The 25,136-nt window shown below is 34.3% G+C and overlaps 2 protein-coding genes across 3 annotated transcripts in view; both read right to left on the bottom strand.

The window, feature by feature from the left end:
* The window catches only part of LOC128158667 (calcium/calmodulin-dependent protein kinase type 1-like), a 34,231-nt gene extending 21,868 nt beyond the window's left edge, over positions 1-12,363 (bottom strand). The window contains exon 1 of the mRNA XM_052821610.1: positions 12,144-12,363. Coding sequence (XP_052677570.1) covers positions 12,144-12,232 — 89 coding nt within the window. The 5' untranslated portion in view covers positions 12,233-12,363. The remainder of the gene's footprint in view (positions 1-12,143) is intronic.
* Positions 12,364-16,857: 4,494 nt separating this feature from the next.
* Positions 16,858-25,136, bottom strand: part of LOC128159976 (dynein axonemal heavy chain 12-like) — a 38,165-nt gene continuing 29,886 nt past the window's right edge. The window contains exons 48-61 of one of the 2 annotated variants that reach the window (XM_052823213.1): positions 24,689-24,829; positions 23,227-23,385; positions 22,880-23,024; positions 22,362-22,586; positions 22,010-22,189; positions 21,588-21,728; positions 21,357-21,494; positions 20,883-21,116; positions 20,284-20,469; positions 19,282-19,385; positions 18,859-19,063; positions 18,455-18,592; positions 18,121-18,212; positions 16,858-17,850 (exon numbers count right to left, since the gene is read on the bottom strand). In XM_052823213.1, the coding sequence (XP_052679173.1) occupies positions 17,589-17,850; positions 18,121-18,212; positions 18,455-18,592; positions 18,859-19,063; positions 19,282-19,385; positions 20,284-20,469; positions 20,883-21,116; positions 21,357-21,494; positions 21,588-21,728; positions 22,010-22,189; positions 22,362-22,586; positions 22,880-23,024; positions 23,227-23,385; positions 24,689-24,829 (2,350 nt within the window). In that variant the 3' untranslated portion in view covers positions 16,858-17,588. The remainder of the gene's footprint in view (positions 17,851-18,120; positions 18,213-18,454; positions 18,593-18,858; positions 19,064-19,281; positions 19,386-20,283; positions 20,470-20,882; positions 21,117-21,356; positions 21,495-21,587; positions 21,729-22,009; positions 22,190-22,361; positions 22,587-22,879; positions 23,025-23,226; positions 23,386-24,688; positions 24,830-25,136) is intronic. The other variant, XM_052823212.1, reaches the window with a different exon arrangement.

Raw genomic sequence — 25,136 nt, 5'->3', positions numbered from 1 at the left:
TCATACTCAGGTCAGTATTGATTGTAAAATGAAAGAAGAAATAATATTTTTGTTTTTAATAATTTTGTACCAGTACATAAAGTTTGGTGAAATAGTGTGATGAAAGGAAACCAACCTTACAGTGTGATTTAAAATGCAAATAGCAACAAACAGATGGAAGAACAGAAGGGCAGATTTTAGCTTGGACAGTAAAATTTTACCTTCAATGACCTAAGGATGACAGGGAAAAAAGACAAACATGACAAATACCACTTCTGCAGGCCATATTCATGGAGGTGCATGATAAATCATGAAGCCACCATGCAGACACAGTACATTGTACATGCTTTTAGTCATCTTGCCAGCTAACACAAAAATGTACCGGTAATGACTTTCAATTCAAACTGTGGAGATTCCTAACACTGACATGTAATGATGAGGCATCTTTGTCTTCAAAAATTTTTTTCTAGTACATGTACATATCACAATTTGAAGGACACTGAACTTGCTCCTTAATCATGTTCATTGAATCTAGGAGCAGCAGGGCCCACATAACTGAGACTACCCCCAGAAAACCAGCACACATTTTAGTTGAAAATTTTTGTTCTAGTTAAAGTTGGAAATATTCATTCGTCTACCTTGTGTGCTTTACATACATTATGCAGCTAGTTAGACAAATTATTGTTGGAATTATCTTTATATAATTATGTACACAGTAAATAATCAGAGGGACACTTGAGCTGTACTTAGAATTAAAGCAGACAAGCCACATGGATATTAAATTATTCCCAAAACATGTTTTGGGTGGAAATTTCATGATAAACTTAGCTTTCAAGGGATTGTCCCGGTATTGATTTGGTTATTAAGCCTGAGATGACTACAGACAAATCCAAATATCCTACTAAGCTAGCCAATCTCTGGGCTCCTATACAAGGTTGTGTTAACAGTTGTTCATCTTTTATTTTCAAAGAGAAGTTAACTGTATCTGTCATTATCAACCTTTCCAAATCACCATAAACTTCTAAAATTACGTAAAACTTCTATAATTACGTAAACTTCTACAATTATGCTCTAAACAACAAAAATGCTGTGCAGATAAATGACACAACAATTCCACCAATCAGGTCAATACCACGTTAATACAGATCATTTTCACTTCAACTTATTTCCAGTAACATGCTGTTATTGATGGGAATTTTCTGGAAGTAATTATCGATGGAAAATTGGGGGGTAATTAATCTTAATTAGAAGAATTATCAATCTCACTGAATTGTCCCAGAGTATTATCTTTATTATCTTCATGCAATCAGACTTTGCAATTGCACCAAATCAAACTCGGAGACCTTGAAATAATTTAACCCCCTGCAGACATACGACCTGTATTTGGTGACTTCTTTGTCATTACTTGATGAATTCTACTAAAACACTAATGAAATACATAAACACTGAAATTCCAACATACTCGAGGGAATTATAAAAAAAATCATCTTGTTGAACTAGATTTTAAATCTCTGACAATGACACTCAAATAGAGAGAAAAAACTGCAGAATCAGTAAAAATTTTCTAGCAACCACATTCTTCGCCGATTTGATATATATACAGTAAAACTGAAATGCCTTATACTGACATAATTTCTTTTAGCAAATGTCATATGTATAAGGTACTCATGTTTCTGAATTCAGGCTTTGTAGAAAGATATGCATTTCTAAAGACAGACAGATATCAGTGTACAAGATGCAATAAAGCCAAGGTATGTGATAAATTGTTAATTCAGTTAAGTGCTATTGATGGTAAATTTGGGGCCATGTACATCATATTTGGAGAATCAAGTTACCAATTAATGCCAGCAGTGCAAGATACATCTTTTATAAGACAGGAAATTTGAAATCATGGTTATAAGAAGTACTGTGTTTGTTTTACATCTAAATTCCCAATCCCCCTGACCCTTTCACAGATATGAAACCAAAGGTTTTAAGGCACTTGGGTCTTTGAATATTGAATAATCTTTCTTTCTGAGGAATACCACTCAAGAACTCCGGGAGTGAAAATCTGAATTAAAATGAAATCACAAAGACACTTCTTTGTTTTATTTTTTTTGTATTATCCTTGCACAATTTGTAACCCAAGTACATTTTGTATTCGTTTTTTAACATTTTATTGAAAATACCATGGAATTGTTTGCTAAAAGGTAAAGTTTGCAAAAAATTTTGCAGAACTAATAGAATGCAGTTTTAGAAAAGAGATGATCGAGGCAGATCTAGTTGTTCTATAATAATAATATCAGTCATGTTTCTGCGAATTCTTCATTTCCACAAAAACAACCCCACAAATGTACACTTTGTTACGTTGGAATTTGCTATCCCATATAAAAAACACTGTTGTACTTTACGGCATATTATGAATACATAAAAGTAACATATACATAAGCACCTTTGCATTCAACACTCCCATACATAACTTAGCGACATTGATAAATTCATCAATTTATAATAAGTTAGGCCATTAAATCTGTACTTTTGTTGCAGACTACGATGATTTTACAATGTTTTCGTATCCTTGAGGATGAGTGATATGTTGTGTAGCTTGGCACTCTCCACCTTTTGGGTCTGTTTTTGGACCTCATCATCCCATCCCCTCTCTGTCTCAACCCATAGCAATCTCAACCCATAGCAATCGGCTCCATTTCTCTAACTACTGACAGGCCAGACGATTACTAGCAACAGTTCTAAGGCATCTGGGAGTTGCAGTTTTATTAATCATTTCCCAACAGCTGAGGAAAACAAACAGCAAAATCTGACTTGATTTGCCATTGTTTGTAAAAGATAATAATGTCACAAGATTGTACCTGTTCTTCGAATTTGAAATAAATCTGTGCATAGGTATTTAGATTTCTGTTTGGTTTGTTACCCGGTAATATCACAGTTGGGATTTTTGTTTAGCAATACTTTAACATTAATATTGATAAGTTTGTTAATTTCACACCTATCATTATGAAAAGAATGGAACCACTAGCTGGTCTGTAATATTTTAATCACTAAAAGAGCCCAAAGTTGCACCAAAGCAGCCTTGTGTGCAAATATGATTCACAGTAGATTATTTAATGCTGTGTAGTGGGAGGAAAGGGTAGAACCATTTTAACAAGAGCTTGGACTTTGGATAGTTGTGTGAAACAGCAATGTGACGTAGGCCTGTCTATTTCATTGCTGGCCACTCAGCCAAGGCTCTTCGAAATCAACAAGATTTGTCTGGCTTTTGAGCTAAGACTATGCAATCGGTGCATATTTCACTTGAAACCGCATCGTTAATAACTTGTTTTGACACAAGAAATAGAAGGCTTCGTCCAACCGTAAGTCCAAGGTCTTGTTAAAATGGTTCTAATTACATTAAGCAAAAACATCAACAAACTAAGTATGAATATTGTTATTTGATGACCCTAATTTCATCATGGTGCAAGTGAACGATGATCATTAACTTAATTTCACAGAAATCCTACAAGTAGAAATGTGTTATTCGGCATCTCATCTTGTCCAATCCCATTTTGAGCTGTAAACCAGTCTACCTTTGGGAGAATCTGGTGTTTCCATTTCCCCCAACAAGCAATAGTTAAATCACATTTCAGCAGATTTTATCAATAGATGAGTGTGTGTGTGTTTGTGTGGGTATAGACATGTATTTGTGTTTTTATCAGTGCCCTTTTGTAACCATACCCCTTTGGTAGAGAGAAAATCAATGATTGCTGGAGCAGACCAAATGACTACACTGTGATAACACCTCAAGATAATTAACAAATATTTCATTGATTTCTTGTTTATACTGTGAAAACAATATTATCACCAGACTTTACGCCACACATGTTCAGTTTCTACTGTCCAAATTAAGCAAATATTTCAAAGCCTAGCTCTCTGTTGCACAAAACGTTGAACAGTAAGTATATTTTGGACAGTGGGGAAATTCCATTGCAGCTGTTTTCAAGGAATATGCCATACTGCTTCTCTGTTGCACTTTCACTAGTATTTAAGCCAATCGTTTGGAAGCATACACCTGCACTGTGACAAATCTTGTTTATGAAAACCAAGCTCGATTTAGAAATAAATTTTGGACAGTGTGAAAATCCCTAAAAGCTGTTTGCGAGGAATATGCCATATTGCTTCTCTTTTGCAGTTTCTTTAGGAATACAGAACTGGCATACCCTCTTTTAAGCTATGCCTGTTGGCACTTCTCTAAGGAGAATATTTTGTACTTAACCAAAAGTCAATTTTGGATGGTGTGAATATTGCCTTTCAGCTAGTTCATTCAATGAATGCCATATTGCCTTCTCCTTTGCACTTAACTAAACAATAAGGTAGTTTTTAGTGTGAATTTGTCTTGCAGCCAGTTGAACACAATAAAAGCCACTTTCTTTCTTTCACAAACTACAATTAATGAATTCTTAAAGCTTTGGGGGCTCTTGAGATAGCTTGCTTTTAGTAATATGCCTGGTGGCCAGGTACTTGGATAGCAATAGACATTTCAGCAATTTGGTCACTGCTTCTATAGCATGACCTTGTATCAAATATTTAACCAGCATGAATATGGCAATTGCATCAGTCCATTGAGCAAATCACAAGTTTGTTTTATGACCGCCAGTAGTTTATGAAACGATTCTTCAAATGAAAGTTCCAACACCTTTTTCTTTCATTTCTCCATTAACTATGATTGGAAACATTGGACATCTCAATGAAATTAAAAATATTATTCAAATATTGTCTCAAAAAAATTAAGCACGAGTCACAAGACACAAGAGCACACTGACATGGGATTTTTTCTTGGCTTTCCAGCTTTCATTATTTCTTACTGTACATAATATCAATATTTTTGTATTAGGTTGCCTTTGAAGGCAATCAGGTCACATCTAATCAATTCAAACCCTACTTTTACACCTAATATTCAATCCAAATAGGAAAAAAATAGTTTATGGGTTCTACAAGATATTGCAGTCATTACCATTAACAATAATTAAAACTGAACACAACTCAGACCTTATAAGCTGTCCTTCAGTAAAAATAAGAACATTAATTTCAAGCACTGGACAAGGTACAAAACCATTTCCAATATCTTCGCACCTGCAATAGGTCCTAGAAGAACAATAATCACCTATCAAGACCTTTTTATCTTTAGCACAAAAACAATAAAAGTCGCCCATTAACAAGATGCAAAGTGCCAATGAAATCAAGCCCTTGTGTATGTAGGGGACCCATTACCATGGCACAAGTATGGTAATTTAACACAGGGTGGTCCTAAAAAGTGTGAAATTCAATTTCAGTGAGGAGACAAATCAACTTATCCTCCCTCAGGTCATTCGATTCATCATGGCAACAGTTTTTGTGAATACATATCCATTCTTAAACACCAATGTATAGCATAAATCTAAATGAATTTAATGAGGTGTCTAAGATCTCATGTAAGATGGCTTTGTTTAATGTTATAGATGGCCAGACCTTGTTACACAGTCACAATGGCATCAATTTTTTGTTACAATAGTTGTAGAGTCTTGCTTCATTGATAAACTGTTGTAAGATAATAGTATATGTCATTCAAAATGTTCTTTTACAAAAAACATTCACATTTATGTATATATAATACAAGATACCACAAAATAGATAGCAAAAATTTACAAGAAGAAAATACCGACATTTGTAACTGCATGAAGACCTTGATCAAACCCTGAGGCACACATGTCTATATTATCATACACCCAGTATACACATATCAACACTTTTGTCAATCCCATTGCAAGACACTCCTTGTTAACCTCTGTAATGGTATAAGGCAGTTTTGAGCTTGCAAAAAAATGGCAGTCGACAGAAATGATCATTCATTGGAAAAAAAAGGAAGGAAAGAAAATAAAAGTATCCATTCAATAAATACAGTTGACAGAGTTTCTTGGAATATTCTTGCGTAGTGAATGTTTTTTATTCAGTGATGCGTATAATTCGAAGCATAGTAAGGTTAGGCAAAAGAGTTAAGTCACGTCAGACAGCATATCTCTAGTCATTGCAAAAACATGATACATTTACTTCATACTACAAACAGGTGGATGCTTTTCCGTAATATAAACTTGATATCTTTTAAATACAGAACAATGCACAGTCCCTCAACATCTGACACCAAAGCATCTAACTTAATAAAATAAAATAATGCAAGCTTTAAAAAGTTACAAAGGTCTCTTACAAAGTTATAAAGGTCCCCACCCACCCTCCTACCCACACACCCACTTAAACAACCTCGAGAGTCGTCTAACAGTACCTCCCTCTGTCTCCGTTTTGCTATTGGAGATAACACTGTCTCCATATGGAGCCTATCCACCACAAACACTGTACAGTTTGCATGGAGTGGTCATGCAATATGGTAATTTGTCATCCAAATAATACCATGTTTCCATCCTAAATTAAGCCTTATTTGTCCGTTTATAGCAAATTGTTATGGTATATTGAACCAATATTCACGCTGTTTGTGTAGTGAATTGTTTTAAAGTTCTGTGGCAGATCTGAGGGAATCTTGTGGGTGGTTCTTAATCCAAGAGTTAAGATAGCGTTGTCATGAAATGTCAAAGTATTAATGGACCACATCAAGCATAGAGTATGCAAATAATAAAAAATCATTTTGATACAAAAATACCGAATACAAACTGCGTGCACTTGCTCCATGAACACACAAACATTTTTTTTATTTTGATTGGAAATTATGATAACATCAGAAACTGCATACAGCCATGTCTGGCTTTGTGCATATATTCACCGATTGTGGTACTTGTTACCTTGATTTTCTCATTGAAGTTTTCATATTAAAATGTAATTACTGGTAAGTAAAAAAAGCTCTGTGTAAAATTTTCCCAAGTCTCTCATGCGGCCATGCCATGCACTAAGTGGAACATTCTTACAGTGAAATTTATAATTGAATCATTGTTCAACTTAACATGATTTAAATGTAAATTTCAAAATCCATTAACAAAGACATGGATGAATATCTGCTAGGCCTTTAATGCCAATTATATGACTATAAAGTTTGGTATATAATCTATATTGAATGAAAACAAGAATCCATATTTACATAGTCCCTTCCTGGTGAATTTTCATGCAGGGGTATTAAAAGAGAGTCACAATCTTTACCAAGAGCTCTTTTCAAATATGTGAAATATTCTATCAATAAATTCTGATCTTTACATCAGAAATTATAAGTATGCAGTATAAATTATCAATGTTTAAGTATGTTTTTCCTGTTAAGATAATAGAGAAGTAATCTGATGAAGCCTGTATATAGCAAAATCCTACACAGTTATACTTTCCACTAAGTGCACTGTACAAAGTTTCAGGTTGGAAACTGTTTTCTTACTATCAGCAGCACTTCCTCCATTGTATGCCAACAAAAAAAAAATAAATCAATTTTGAAGGAACTTGAAAAATATTTCACAGTTTATGATTAAAAAAAACCCAACTTTTAAAATTTAATCCTATTTAAGGAGAAAGACTTTCATATAAATTCATTATTTAAAGTCCAAGCTTATACACACAATCAAGTGGTTTAAAGTCAATCGATACATTGCTTGGCATAACAGAGAAACCTCGGAATTTTAGAGCAGAAACTTAACTGATATATATTAAGCAAAGAATAATCTGTGTTAATATTGATAACCTCTTTATTGACATAACCTAGAAGGTTTCTTTTATCTATTCAAACTTTTATTGATACAATATACATCTTTGCAAGCACACGTTTCTGCTTATAAATGTAACAAGCTCTAGATATTTTTTTTTTTTACTAAGGTTACATTGACGTTAACAGCAATCAAAATAAACTATTTATTTAGTCTGGATGTCAATGTGTTGTTATACAACTCTCTCTCTCTCTCTCTCTCTCTCTCTCTCTCTCTCTCTCTCTCTCCTGGTAGTCACACACTCAGTACAACATGATGAAACTGAATGATTTTATGTATAAAATTTATAAAACACATGCAGCCTTCAAGTGCTAGCCATATTGGTTCAATGTCACAATTCCCTTCTTCACCCTTATCCAAAATGTACCGAAAAATTTTTATGATATAGATATACATGTCCTGCACAATAAACAAAACAAAAACAATTTTAACATAAATTTAACTACCATAGTATGTTTCGTATCATCATAATGAAACTTGATTTTCATTGTATTATAGTACATTGAATAAGTCAGGCTCAAGAAGCTACATCCTGTTTCGATCACCACCGCCATGACCCCCTTTCCCCTAATGTCAAGCAGGAGTTAAACGAGAATAAAAATTAATGTATTACAGATACTACAAAGTACTATTATTGTAGATACACATGTACTACAAATCATGTGCATAAATTTCTTCATGATTTTCTGGTAGGTTTAAACCAGTAACTTGAGGCAAATGAACAATTCTGATAGATTAGAAATCATCAGGTATGGTGTGAACTAGTTCATTGAACTCAGGATTAGAAAACCAGTGCCAATAACTTCATAGTCTGACACACACATTATGCTTGAAAATGATGCAACACATTGGACATCATCACATTGCCTATCGATACACTGCTCTATTTGCATTAAAAACTTGTCAAGTAGTAGTCTACTTGTTGCTCTGTATATGAATAAGGAAATTACAACAGACATAGAATGGTGTGTGGTTTGAGTCCTAAGAAAAAACAGTCATCAAGGGTTTACATGGTCTCAGAAAATACAGAGTCATCAAGGATTTACAGACTCAATTTTAGCCATGGTCTGGAGTCTGCATAGCTCTATCCTAGAACCATTATCTCAAGCCACAATCTGGAGTCACTCCGAGTCAGCATAGCTTTCTTCTAGAACCTTCATCTCAAGCCACAATCTGGAGTCACTCCGAATCAACATAGCTCTCTCCTAGAACCCTCATCTCAATCTATGATCTGGAGTCACTCCGAGTCAGCATAGCTCTCTCCTAGAACCATCATCTCAAGAGCTGAACCGGAGTCAGCATAGCTCTCTCCTAGAACCATCATCTCAAGCCCTGAACTGGAATCAGAACAGCTCTTTCCTAGAACCATTGTTTCAAGCCATGATCCAGAGTCTGCAATATAGCTCTCTCCAGATGGGAGAGGACAGCACATATTGGCTAAAATTTGGGACAACAGGGTCTCCAACCAGTTAATTCAAAATCCCTGACCTTCAGAAAGAGAGCCGTTTGATCAGGAATCCATTACTCAGTCTGATCCTCCATGACAAGGCTGTTTATTGAGGACTGGTCACAGGGGCTCGTCACGAAGTTTTTTCAACCTTTTATATATACCACCTCTATACTATAAAATACACTTGTGTATTTTATAGTATAGAGGTGGTATATATAAAAGGTTGAAAAAACTTCGTGACGAGCCCCTGTGGACTGGTGTAACATTATACACTGGACCGATGTAGAGATCTGGTAACACGGCCATTGATTTGGGATTAAAACAAATGAATAATTGATTCCATAGTCACTTTTAGCAACTGCTTTCATTTGTACCTGTGTCATGCAAAACAGAAAGGGGAGATCAATTCCATGGAATTCAAATGTGTGATATCAACACGCTGAGAGACAAATGATTTCAAAGAATCAGATTTTTACATGAATGCTGGAGTTCTCTGAAAATAAATGTTTCACACAACAATTTTCCTTACCCTTTGGATTAGATGTACATGCGTTTATGTAGAACATAATTTATTAAAGGGAAGAAAGGAAATTTTCTGTTCTGTTAGTAAGTTCATTGAACTGTGAGTGAGAAAGTGACTCCATGTATTGTCATGTAATGAACTTACACTACCTCAATCATCCCTAGTAATAAATGGATAGTTTATTTGGTGCTAATTAGTGTCTGTATAGATCTCCGACAAATCTCTCTGGCATTTTTAGTTGTCTTCTTCGATAAAGTCTATTCCTTTTAAGATAATACCATCTTTATTTATTAGAAAAACAATATTAGATCACCAATAAAGAAAATTCAGTATGTACACAATTGGTAAATGATTTAGTGCCCAACTGTTACAGTAATGTATTATTAACCAACCCTTCAGGCACATAATTATATACAGTTGCCTTGGTAGGTTAGTGTTAAATTCAACTAGACTTTAGCTCGCTGCTTTATCCCTTTCACGATTTCAATCATGAATAAATTATTGTTTCAATCAATTGTTCTGTGAAAATTGTTCTCATGTGGAGTTCAGGTTAACATGTACAAAACTACAAATTATGGATTTCCAAACAGATTGTTGGTAACTGATTAATATTGGGTCTGCCAGAACTACTTCAAGTAATAAAACAGCTAGAATATAATATATAAATACATGTATTGCAGTCTGATAATTTTTACCTACCGATACACCTATTGTTATAATAAAGAGGACTTGAAAAATTTCTACTTAATATGTGTTTACCTGTAGAAATAATAAATATGCCTTATAGAGGGGCTATTATACTGTTTGCAATGCCCTCCCCAATCGAAGTCAAAATTACCGTAAGAACCAAGATTAACCGCCAGTGAGATTGACATAGCATTGTCTAGGTCTTAAAGTGTTCCAGCAAAGTAAAAATCTACTGACTTACTAACTGTACAGTGTTCAAGACCAAACTTATTAGAAAATGAGATTTTTTGTCTGATGACGATAACATCTGATCCCTCAGGAAGTAAATCTAAGGATCTTTGGATAAAAATGAAAATGTCATTAAATGGAGTTTAGATTGCCCTGTAATCTAAATTCTTGGAGAATCATTACTCATCTCTCTCAACTGAATCTACTGAAAGCTGGCAGATTATACTTTCGTATGGCTTATTATTGCACCACTAACAAACATATAAATGTGAAACTCTCTCTCTTACAGCATCCTAATATTAGAATAATCAAACTGTCTCTGAACAAGCCCTCACCCCATCAGTCCGTCAAAGCGATTAGATCGTTTTAACATTCTACCTTACACCTCCCTAGAAATTATCCAACCACTAGAAAATTCACTTGTTAATTAAATTGCTCTTTTTTTGCAGCATCTTAGAATTCATGAACTGTCAGACTGTCCAATAACCTTTGGAGTTAATACATGTATTATAATTAATGTACTTGCTGCTCTCGTATGCTTATGGTCTACGATAATGTCATGTATTAAACAGAGTTAATAGTCCCTGTGTATGCTTATGGTCTACGATAATGTCATGTATTGAACAGAGTGAATAGTTCATGCTTACATCACACTTTTCTGAGTAGGAGTATAAGGACTAAGCAGTTGTGATTCTCCATAAGAAATCTATACCTTGTATACAATGACGGGGAAAGGTATTTTGTAGTAATTTGATGTAACAACAACACGAGGCATAATGAGAGTAATGTAGGATAATCAATGCTTGATCGAGGAGGAACTTTCAATAATCCTCATCCAGTTGTTACAATGAACTCGATAAGATTGTCTTAACATCAATACACCTACATCCTGAGTGTCATTCAACCCTGTGAAAGATTTATCCAATAATAATCAAACAGGGACTCCCCGAGTTTTTTTTAACCCTCTACCCAATCTCTCTCTTCAAAACTCTCTTTATGATAATCAAAATAAGAATTCTTTTCATCTCTACCTAAATCTTTTCATCCCAATCTCTCTCTCTCTCTCATGGTCTGTGCCCCTTAAATATCACACCCTAAATTTTTAAGTTGCAGTCCATTTGATTCCCTGGGTTAACCATCACAATATATACAACTTGCATAAGGCCAGTTATGTCAAGATCATATAATAATTCAACAATAGTGTGCCCAAATATAGTGTAAAGATATTGGGGGTAATTAATAGATTTAAATCTAAAGGTCCCATCTTCAACAAAGGCAGTTGTAAATCAACCTGTCATTAGGCTGTCAACATTGTATAAAAAACAAGCAATGCCCGAGTTAACAAAGAGATCTTCAGTGAGCTATGCAAGCCTTTACGTAAGCCTATAGATACATCTACACAAGATTATTTGTACATTATTTTCAACCTATGTTTTCCTCTCATCTTGGATAAAAACTGGGGTTGATAAATTTCTTTTCAAGGTAGTTTAAAATTACTCACATAAAACTAATAAATACACAGAAAGGGAAATTGATCAAATTGAAATAAAATGTGACAGAGGAATGGTGGAATGATACTTACGTTCCCAGGGTGCGCTTAAAATCATATTTCTTTCTAACATCCGTTGAATGTTTTTTGTCCGTTTCATGCTTTTTACCAAACAGTGGCATATTTTTATCGATCTTGGGAACTAAATCACACCGGAAAATTCATTAACGTACTCATTTGCTTCTCTCAATCTCATGAACTGTTTTCTACTTTCTCACTTCATTCCTGACGTCACAAAATATGGCGTGGATTTGCATAAGTAGGCTACGATCGCGCATCTGTTTATGGTACTGCCATGGAAACTGTTTATCTAAAATATAGAATGACTTATTGATATCTTTACGGATAAATTAAAATACAACAATTTAAAGGGATTGCTAAACATATGAAAGTGGGAATATTATCTCATAGGAAACTTCGCAGCCCTTGGTCTATACTATCATATACGTAGGTTATATAGATAGGTTTCTTTAACAGGTTTTAAAAGTCAATTTGCGACACCGGCTTTGAGTTTAATTAACCAGTTATTATAACCCCTTAATCACTTATGTATAGACGAACTTTAAATATTACGTAGTACTTCTTTAAAGACTACGAGATCGATTTAAGCTTTCTCAAGTTTATTTTAATTTTTTACATTTACTTTATCAATGTAACGTTACATGAATATTAATTTTAAAATTATGCTTTTTATAAATATAAATTATATTGATATAGCATAACTGATTAACCGAATAAATTGGAAGGATTATATAATAAAAATCAATTCCATAAGGAGCCTTTCCACTTCATGTGTATACGAGTTATTAACTATTCGTGATTTATGTGTTACTTTTAGATTCTTTTTTTTTTTGGAGGGGGGGGGGTATTTTAAATTAGATGTTTTTTTTTTACTGTCTGTGGGTGTTGGGCTATTTCATGTCACTCTGTTCTATATTAATCCTTTTATTATTTTTAGCTATTTTGTCACTTGTTTTCTTCAATTAAATTAAATTCAACATGCAACTTATAGTAGGCTACTTACTCTTCAAAAAGAATGTCATTTTTGTGCAATATTCATTGTGACGTCATAGTTGAATTTCCCGTTTTACGACGGAACTAAAACACGTTTTTGACTTTCCATTTGAATTTATTTACAAAACTGTGGGATACCTATGTTGAATTTGATATCACTTTAAAGAGTAGCCGAAGAAATTGTTAATTATCGTATTTTGAGAAGCTGTAAGCATTTTGAACATATTTTATTTTTAAGACACGTGGGAAAATCCTGAGATTCGTACCTGGGTTTTTTTTTTCATATTTTATCAAAGTTTAAAATATTTTTTTTTTATTTTTTACATTTGAAATTACAGTGTAAGGTCCGACACACCTTGCTTACATTTAAGAAAGTATTGTCATGTAGAATTATTGAAAGAATTCATATATCCCAGATTTCATGAATTTAATTATAATTACTAGATATATTGGTCACAAGAAAGCAAATGAAGACTGCATTAAAAACGGTTCACATGAAATGGGCGCTTCAAACTGATACTGTAGATTGTTGATTACTAGTATAAAAAAGTATGCATTTATAAAGATATCTGTCCTTGGAATGAAACTTCGGAAAGACATGCAGAGTTCATTAATAATTCTTAGTGAACAAATTGACAGTTCCGTTCGCTATGTATAGGGGATTAATCATGTTTTAACGAAAGCATGAGCACACAAAGTTAACTAGTGCAATAATTATAGAAAAAATGTGTAAGCGAACTGGATATAAATAAGACTGGAAAACCATGTATTTATAAACCATTCTTGATGAAGACCAAAAAACTAGTACAATTCATTTCTCTCAATTTCAGTGTTTTCGTCAATACTATTGATTTGTATCTATTTTAATTTACCTAGCTGACACGTAACCCCCGTGGATTATTATTTCAATGTTCAATGAAATGTACATATGTTTTCTTTGGTGTTTCATGCAGGTATACATGTGCTATTCAACGCAGATCGTACGTGGTTTCTCCCTTTTGAAACACCTGAGTCAACTATTCTGTCAATTGCTTACGATCTTTTGTTGTACAACCTCAAATTTTATGGATTCTGCCTGTTTCAAGGATGAGCAAAAAAAGATGATTTGATTATAGATATTCCTGTACACATGTTAATTGTTCCAAAAAAGTATCTTTTGCAAAATAAGCATTTATACTGAACATAAATATTTATTGGTTACTCACTTCCACCACGCACACACACACACACACACACACACACACACACACAAATCAGGAATAAGCCAAGTTTTCTTATATTAATTTGAAGCAGAAAATACTATATTTTTTCTGAAAGCTGGGTTGGTTTACGAAAAATAAACAAAAAATACTTTCTTTTCCTTTATCTTGTTAATTTTTAAACCAGTTACCGTTTCTTCAAGTAATCATTGCCTGACAAAATATTTTATCAGATTTAGTTTCTTAATTCCGTTTAATTTGAACAAGAATGCATGGACCACAAATGACAGCTACTATATTAAATATTCTACAACGTGAAAAATACTTGCATGCACGTCATTATAATTGTAAAATTCTCTTTTTATTTTATTTTTTAATATTATACACAAGTTTATAAATATGTGGAGACAAAAAAAATCTTTGTTTAAGGTCAGACGCGACTTATCTTCCATTTTTTCCTATTTCCAAAATGTGAAGATTTCCACTTAGTAATTTTATAATTATATTTTTATGTTATTTGATTCTTTTTTATTTGGATATAACGTGTTCAATTGAAAATGTATAGTGTGGCTTTATTTATAAGCATTCAAATGCATTTTGCATGCTATTTTAAGGAAAATTCGAAATATTCTAGCTCCCAAAAGAGCCTGGTAATGTACCCTGGCTTTTTGGAAATTAACAGGTTTAAATGATAATAAATAAGAAATAAAATATCAAGGAAAATTATATAAAATTGAGGAACGTCTCGTGTGTCCTTAAACTTCAATTTTTCAAAAAGTTTAATTATTAATAAACTATTATGCGAAAGCCAAAATGACTCATTTTCGAAATAAAAAACAAGAATAAATGCGTAAATATAAAAGCGTAATAGTTTCCCCACTAAATGCAAAACTTTAAAAAAGAACAATGTTACTTTTTAAAACAGGACCCATAAATTGCAATAAGAACACTGGAAGTTTTTAGACGCAGAAGAATATGATTTTGATATATCATTTCATCGTTGGTTTAAAGCACTGGTAATTCCTATACGTTCCATAAAGTTTCTTATGTAATCGTGTAGAGCCATTGGCGTATACTAGTATCTATAGAGGAAACGACTAAGACGATCGTTAAATCTATCAAACAAATTACAATAAGTGCAACAAGGCCGTTTTTCTCATTAGAGTGCATCTTGAAGGTCAAAGGAAATGTGGAACCAAGGGTTGCTGTCCTTCTCAATTTCCTGAAGCACAATAACGGTAGTTGTACACGAGAGACAAGCAATTTTTTTTTAAATTAACCAAAAGGGGGGGGGGGGGGGGGTAGGAATAAAGCAGTGGCGTTGGAAGCAAATTAAAAAGGGGGGGGGGGGGCTAGAGTAATCCTCAGAAATCTTGACAAGCAAAAACAAGCTAACTCCCAAAATCCTGAAAATTCTAATCCCCGGGGGGGGGGGGGGGGTTCAAGGTATATTTAGGAAGAATTATGATGCTATGTGCCTAATGGTTAGGTCTAACTTTGCAAAAAAAGTGGGGAGGGGGGGGGCTAAGCCCTCCCCCCCCCCCCCCCCCCGGTTCCGACGCCTAAGTAAAGAAAGCCAAACTGTAATATAAAGACGATTGAGATGACTGTAGTTTTGAAAAAGATGTATACATGTACATGTGAAAGCATGTTCAGTGTCAAGAAAACATCCAGTTATCCTTTCAAATTAAAATCTAGGTCATATATTATCTACCCAAGGCAAAGATATAAATGATATAACCAATAAAATTAATATCTATTAACATGGACATATAATATACATTTTATTATACATCAAAGCATTCAGCTAAAGTTATCAAATTAGGTCACTGAAATAAAATAAGGACAGGAAGGTCGGATGGAGCTAATGTTACATATATATAATTATATACGCGTAACTTCACGAGAATAGTTTGTATATATATATATATATATATATATATATATTTATAATGCATGGACTTTGGCTTTTTTTAAAGAACGTAGGAGCTTCCAGTTCCCATAGAATGAGTATTAAGGTAGCATGGGACACCTCCATATTGTGACGTATAAGTTTTCTTGGTCAAATACTTTAAATATTCTAAAACGGTGATAGTATTTTGATGATAATGTACTTTTATCGACATCAATGTTATCATACGGTGTCCCTCAGAGCACTAATTGTGTACAAAAAGAAAAACTCTGTGTCCTTGACCTTCCAGCAAACTATAGATAAATGTCATTTCATAGCTTCAGTAATTTAATGTTGCAAGTTTAACGAAGCGATGGATAGGGATACATGTACCTGTAAGGTTCAATTGACCTCACCAATGGGCAAGTCAGGTCAAGACATTCTTGGGTTATTATAGGGACTTAAAAAGGTACAGCCTACACAGAAACCAGCAAAGACTGAGGAAGAAATGCGATGAATCAATTTCTTTGTACCATATATTCTCATAACACTGTTTGACAGAAGCATGAATAATCAACAGAAGTGGAAAGATTCACATGGGACTTTGATTTTGGCAAGCCAAAAAAAAAACCGAGACATTAAAAAAATGTGTAATGATTTTATTCACGTATCACAGATAACAGCAATGTCGGTGTATGACATTGGCAGAAATAATACGGTGTGAAGTTCAACAAATACTTGTGATAATACAAGGTACACCATAGTTAGCACAAGGACGGAAAATAAATAATACATATTGTATATATTATAAAACTGCAACAAAAATAAAGAAATGATCATCAATCACAAGACTGTTACCTTGGGAAGGCATATAAAAGTGGACGGAGTAAGAGTTTCAATGTTATTCATAAACATATAAAGCACATTGCTATCAATAATTTACAAACTTCTTGCAATCATAAAATCACAGTAGTATTGTTGATTATTCAATGTACAGATACAATCTTATCCTTATAAATGCATTAAAATCAATTAAAACAATAAATGTACTTGTCAATGTTTACCATTAAAGTTTTACAAATATGACGTAACACAGCAAAAATGTTTTTTTAAATCCACTCATTAGATACATCTTAAGTTTATCACATATATCACATTTTAAGTACGCAGTAGTTAAATCATATCATTTCAAAAACAATGAATAAGGTAAAAATTTTACATTTGAAAAATATTTAACAGACATACACACACATAATCATTATCTAATATATCACTTCTTACAGAAGTCTCTCTCTTTTGTGAGTTAAGTTTAACATGACTTTAAAATAAAACAACCATTAACTCAAGTGTCTGTATGACACAGATTTAACTTTTCTAAGAGTCCAGCTGACACAGAAGTGCCAGTCCTCTCTTTATCCAGTGCTGGACTGGGTTGTCTGTGTTGAGAAGAACTGCCAGCACAAAGTTTGTGGAATGTCCGGTTGTGGACAGCACTCCCTTCCTCTCGCTCGTCTTGTAGATCGGACACTTGTATCTCTTGTTGGATTCATCAATCTCCAGCTTCTTCTTCGGGAAAAACCACATCATGGGTAGAGCTTCATTCAGAATCTTGGGAAGCTGTTCTTCCAACGCACTCCTTCATTACAGAGAGAAATTTATTTAATATTAGTCACAACCAGTACTTGCAAAAAAAAAATTAATAATAAAACTAAAATGAGATCTCTCCTCGTTAAAGCTTCTGACCTTCATATTACATGCAGTGAATTCAATTTATAGTTTAATAAAGGTAAAAAAAGTTCTTTCTTAATTAAACTGATATTTAAAAGCTGTCCCAATTGATTTGATTAGTTTGTAAATGATCAAAGCTTAAGATTATTTCTAAGTTCAGCAGATAACGTATCCTGACCTAGTTTTGTTCCATCTGGCACCATCTAGGAAGAGACCGTACACATAACAACCATCCTCGGGGGCGGTGTCGCTGGAGTCAATACTCAGCACCTAAAAATACACCACAATATAGGCTTGAATGATTTAATGTGGATGCACATTATTTTACAATGCATTTTCTTCTCTTAATCCTTTCGTCTAAAACTGTTACAATGCTTAATCATAATAGTTACAATCTTGACTTCTTCATTCTAACTGAATCCTATAGAACATGTCAAGATTTTGCATTTATAATTTGCAGTTTATTCTCTAGTAAATTGATAAAGTGAAAAATATTATGATTTAACTCTTACATCAAAATCAAAGGCCAGAGTATCGATGGGGATTGTGTACTTTCTGGCAAAGTTCTGCATGACGCCAGTCAAGAAGGCCTGGGTGAAGAAGAAGCCAGACAGCCAGAAGGTTGGGGGCTTGCCTTCATCGTACCATTTCTAAAAAATAAAGCAAAGGAAAATTATTTTACTTCTGAAAGAAAAACCTCAATACCTGTAAACATAGATAATATCTAAATGATGTCTAAATTGGATTATAAGTACTTCATTAACTGATTAATCAATACAATATAAGTACTTATCATATATATGTATTAAAGAGCCTAATAATGGTAAATTTTTGGGGTTTAAAAATTTTTCTGAAAGTATGCCCTAAAGTGAGATGGAAACAATTAATTTGGAATATGAATCTACCGAATGTTTACCTGTAAGAACTTGAGTCTCTCCAAGAAGTCGTTGATGTAGCTGCCCAGGGGTTTGAGGGAGGGGTAGGATCTCTTTGCCCACATTGCCGGTAGTTTACCGATTAGCAGACTACCGGCCAGAGCCTCAAGCTCGGCAGACATCACCACTAGACCCTTAATGGCCTTCTGGAGATTGATCAAACTTGACCGGATGATGGAGAGTAACCTAGGGTCAAAATGGGGCTTTGCATCAACCAATAGAAATTCTGATCACATTCTAAATACATCTATACATTTCATTAGAATAAGACAAGTATCAATTACAATATTTCAAAAATAGGATCATGATAGAAAAGTAAAGAACGTTTAGACCAGCAAGTAAACTTTAATAATGCAAAATTATTTTAAAAATCCAAATTTTTCCCAGAGAGCAAAACAACTAACCTGTTAAATCTTTCCATTTCCTGTACTAGCACTGTGTTCATGCTTTCATTGTAAGACACTGGATATTTCTTACCAGCTGCCTCTATATCATAATCCTTTGGAAGCTAAAAAACAAAAACAAACCAAACTAGAGGTACTGTGAGTGAGCTCACAATTGATACCCCCCGCTAAGAAAAAATCATAACTCTTGTATTTTTTCTATTATAGAAAATATTGGATGAATCCATTTCACCGTCCATTTTCTATAAATAACAACTGCTCTATTCTTTAAAACTGTTAATGCTAATATGAGTACACAAACCAATTTCTATTCTTTAAATTCCATTTTAGTTCAAGTTAACTGTTAATGCATGAGAACATTTGCATCTTTATGTTAACAAACATGACTCGAATCAAACACGTCAAGCAGCCATTTAATATAAACATTTTGAATTATTGGTATACTGAGCCCAATTTTTTTTTAAACAATGACCTTGAACTTCCTCAATTGACCATGGGTCAATGTCATGACACACCCTAAGGTTAAAAGCAATCTTGATGTGAATTAAGAACTTCCAATATTTGTCCATAAGAAAGATATGGACTGGACACGAATTTTGCACTTTTTCTGCCAGTGATCTTGACCTTGCCCGAATGACCTTGGGTCAAGGTCATGACACATCCTTAGGGCATAACCAATCTCTGTATGAAGTAAGAACTTCCAATGTTTCTCCATAAGAAAGATATGGACTGGACACGAATTGAACAGACAGCCGGACGGACGGACAAGGTGATTCCTATATACCCCCCCCAAACTTCGTTTGCGGGGGGTATAATTACAACATAAGTTCAATCTTATGCATCTGGAATAACCTTTAATGAACTTAACGTAGATATGAAAAAAAAAAATGAAATAAAAATTATCTTTGCTAGCCCTGGGTCCGATAAGTAAATTGACAAATTGAACCTTTCACTGTAAAGAAATCAAAAACAAATGAAAATAAGATGTTGCGGAGGACTGACCTTGCTGATGATGTCTCCAGCAATAGTGTAGAGCTGGTCGTCAGAAGAGCCACCGGCACCACCGCCGGAACCACCCCTGGTCAGCAACACTGAGTCAAACAGCAGCTTGGTCTCCTGGAGTTCCTTGGAGATGTCTACGTTCTCATGCATGCCAAACACCTCTGGGACCTGATTCAGAGGAAGGGACTGTGGAAGAAAGGAACAACATATGAGCCTCATACATTTCATAGCAATGACATGACATAGCCAAATCCTACATGTACTCCTGACATAGCCAAATCCTACATGTACCCCTGACATAGCCAAATCCTACATGTACCCCTGACATAGCCAAATCCTACATGTACATCTGAGACCTGTTGAGAAGAGTGGCTACTCAAAAATATTCCATATTCCTTCACTGCAAATGTTCAAACATCCTTGCAAGTGCCCCCTCTAAACAGTGTCTAAACAGGCTTTTGTGTTTACTACATTAGGGAATCAGAGTGAAACAGAGTGCAAGAGGTCTGTTTTATTTGCACAACTCATGGAGGACTTATACTCTAAAATTTTCCAAAATTTACATTGAAATATATGCATGAACACTGTATATCAGTTACCTTGATGAATTCCACATAATCATCATAAGTGCCTTTGGGTGGGGAGTAGTACAATCCACTGGGGGAGAACTTGTAGCGGGTTTCGTTGATGATGTTAGGCGTGTAGAAATCGGCCAGCATGGTCAACAGTAGACGACGATCCCAGTCATCTGTGACGCGACCGCCATAGTTACACTCACCCGTCATGTAGCTAATGGCGTCAAATGGCACCTCTTCGTACTCATTGATAAACATCTAAAGGTGAGAAAAAGTAGTCATTAGAAGTTCTATATCAAATTACTTGAAGCAAAGCCTAGAAAAATCTTACCATTTTTCAAATATAAATAATCATTATTATCACCTAAAATTTATACAATGTACATATGTATTTGAAAAATAACTATTACAACAAAACTTTTATTACCTGCAACTGATATTCTATATATTATTCAGACAATTAACTAGCACATCATGTTATGGTTAAAATAAGTGTACCTGTAACTGCATGATGGATATCCTGAGATCTGACTCATTGAATCCATAGGGAATGTTCCATCCAAGGGGTCCAAACTTTCTCCTCTCTTGAACCAAGGCATGGAAGAAGCACAGGCCAAAGAGCAGCTTCTCAAATGGCTACAATGACAAATGAAATGTCTCAGATGCTAAAGACATAATAGATGGGTATGGACTTTGACATTGTAATTGCAGTACTGTTGCACTCCTTACCAATTCTTTGCCTGGACATCCCTTGAAGAACTCCTCGTCACTGACTGGATCATTGAGATAGGACTGTAGCAGGTTCTGACGTAGACCAGTGGGGGGCTCATTGGTCATCTTGACTCCGTTCTGAAGCACAGTCACTGGGAACTGTTTAAAGCAAGAGTATTCATTAAAACAAGAGTTCAGAATTCTCCATTGAAAAAATAATTCAAAATACAAAATGATGCCCTATCAATTCTACATTACAAAGATATGCAGAACTCTCCAAACAAAATAATTTCCCACAACCAAAATGATACCTTATCAAAACTGAATAGGTGGTAGTTGAATTTTGAAAATGAAATTAAGAAATAAATCATCTACGATAAAATACTTTGATTTGAAAATTAATATACAATAGGAGAAAAGTTTTTAAGAAGTCAACAAACCTTATCAGATGGATAACTGGTGAGCCAGAGCCTGAAGTCTGGGTTGGTGTTCTCGGTGGTGAAGTCCTCACACACCTTCTCCAGGGGGGTCATCCAGGACACGGCCAAGTGACAGTTCTGTAGCATGACCCACGATCCATCCTGTCGCGCCTCACTAATCATCTTTGAAGCAATTGGTCCCTGAACAACAAAATATGAAAATCAATTAACTTCTGGCATTTTAATTAAAAATAATACATACATACAGATACAATTTTCATTGAAAATTTTTTTGTGTCTATATTTAAGCTTGATTTTCTAGACTCTAATATTCATCAACCAATTGCTTTCAAGGTCAGAAGAAAAGTCTTACCTGTCCTTGACCTAAGGAAATGGAGTTGAACTTGTTCCCAGAGAATCCCTTGTCCTCAGCAAACTTCAGGAGAGCCATGGTGGGATCAGCCCCGGGGGAGAGGATAAAGATGAGGGGGGCACAGCAGTTGGAGTCCTGGTAGCTCTTGGCCAAGTCAAAGGGTGGGGGCTCCACAAACTTCTTACCCAGCTTCTCCCTCACAAAGTTGGTGATGGCAGGGTTCACCTAAAAGGAAAATGAAGCATGTATAATCTTCTAAATGAATGTATAGAAATTTTATCCAGACCTGTATATATTGGTTAGATGAGAAACCATTGAAAATAATGTTGCAACTCTGTTTTTTTCCCAACACTGGTAGATTTAGACCTGCTTTTCCAAAGAGAAACATCTTTTCTTACCCCTTTAAAGTCAACAAAAACTCATTTTCAATTTATATTGTCAATTAATAGTAAGGCATATTTTTCTGATTTAAAACATTGTACAAAGCCCTCCTTTCACTTGTATACTGGGACACTGACCTTGTCTGGCCTGATGACCCTCAGGATGATCATCCTCTGGAAGTCGTTCAGTTCATCCTGCCAAGGGCTCGGTAGCTCTTCATTGTGAGGCTCCCTCGAGTTGTAGAAGCTGTTCCACTTGTCCAAATTCTTCATAAAGTGATCTCTATAATAGCAATTTTAGGTAAATATAATGGTTATTACCTGTTAAAATTTGAAATTTCCAACTGCAGATTGTACATGTATATGCAAGGGGGAGGGGGAGAGAAGAGAGAAAATGTATGTACATTAAAAATTGTAATAATAATCACCTGACCTTAATATAGTTGAGAAATTTTTCATATCTGAACTTGGTTAGATTAACACACCTGAATTTTTTGTATTTCTTGAGATCTGACAAACGACAGAGTTCATCCCAGCTCTTGTCCGTCAGCCATGTTGGGGCGGGGTTAGCCAGTTTGTTCTCCAAGCCGACGCCTCCAGTCAGGAAGAACATGAACTCATCCTTGTCCAGTTCATTCTTAGATCTATTAGGCACAGTTAAAAGTCAGGTTAAATCCACATCTAGCTGGATACTAAAGGCTTATAAGCATCAAATCTTTACAATGTACATTAAATCATCAGTTTTGCAAAATAAAACTTTTAAGACATCGTTACGTAATAAATTAATGTCATAGAAATTGAATTTTCATATTTAAAGTATAATACAGAAAACATTTTGCATTTGAATATACATCATTTTGTCTGATTTTTAATTTAAATGTAAGTACATGTATACATTTGCAAATTGTAAATCTTAATAAAATTCTTTTGTAGTAATTTTCAAAATAAAAAAATGCAAATATATAATTAAGCAAAGCTAGACATCAAGAGCACAATTCACACAGGGATGAAAAGAAAATTCTATACATTAAACAAGCAAGTATTAACTATAACTAGGTGATATGGCTATTGTAGCTAAAAGGATGTCTACATATTGTGTACTGGTTTATCAGTGCTAGGAAGTTACATTCCATTAGAGAGATAGACAGTTCGAGATTTCCATAGATTCCTGGAAAAATTGGTATTTCTTGAAATGCACAGCAACACTTCGGTCAAGTTAGCTTGCAAGACAATATTAAAATCTTAAGAGGGCAACCTCACTCCCATAAGCACAAGAGTAAGATTTGGGTTTTAAGGGATGAAGATACAAATAAAAATAAATATAGGGGTTTCCACTGCAATAAAAGTCGTTAAATCAATTAAAAATTAATAAGCAGAAATGGGGTAAGCCAAACAAACTGAATGAAGAGTAGAGCCAAACATTAATGAGAACCAACTCTGTGGTACATAGCAGTTATATATAGACTAGATTGTGTAGGTATCTAAAGGTATTCAAAACGACATACCCATTTCTTTAAGATTAAAAAATAAATCAGGTATATTATATACAATGTACATTACTAATATATACTGTCATTGACTATATCCAAACAAAAAATCAGGACCATTCTTGGATTGTTACATGTACTAACGGTATACAGGGAAGCAGGTAAAAATAAATGAAATTCAAACTCTAAACTTTGGGGCTTTTGGATTAATCACAAATGCAAATACAAAACCACAACATATTTTAAAACAGCAAATTCAAACTAAAATCAGCATTTTTTCCTTAGAATTTCTATGTATGTTTTTTTAAAACAGCAACTTCAAACTAAAATCAGCATTTTTTTCCTTAGAATTTCTATGTGTGTGTGTTTTTTTTCTCATAATTGTGTGTGTGTTTTTTTTTTAAATTTCAAATTGTTATTCTTGTTTCAAACCACACTCAGGTTAGCAGCTTATACTTACAGCAACATATTGGAACAGAGAATAAAAGAGAAGAGAAGTTTATCTTTCTCAAAGAGGGACCGACAGACATTACAGTACAGACTGTAGGTAAAGTGGTCTGACAGGTATCTCAAGCGCCGATCCAAGATCTTGGACTTATTGCTGAAACGAGACACATTCAGAGAGATGTATTACACAGGCCAACAGTGGTGAGGAAAACAAAAACACTTGGCTTTCTCGATGCAGTGTTGCTGGTTTGAAACCATTGGTTGCTTGCTGTTGTTGTTGCTGCTGCTGCGTGCTGCTAATTTGACACCTGTTCATGCACAAATGATGTCAAGGTCAGATTAAAAGATTAATGATTTTGTACCTGTACTTAAACACTTTCAAGGCCAGTTATTTTTCTTCATCAGTAACAAATATAATGAACAAATTTATAAAGGAATAATTGTATTAACAAATCTTCTGA

This window comes from Crassostrea angulata, chromosome 8 (genome assembly GCF_025612915.1).
Source record: "Crassostrea angulata isolate pt1a10 chromosome 8, ASM2561291v2, whole genome shotgun sequence".
Taxonomy (NCBI): domain Eukaryota; kingdom Metazoa; phylum Mollusca; class Bivalvia; order Ostreida; family Ostreidae; genus Magallana; species Magallana angulata.
This window is presented reverse-complemented; position numbering and strand designations above follow the sequence as displayed.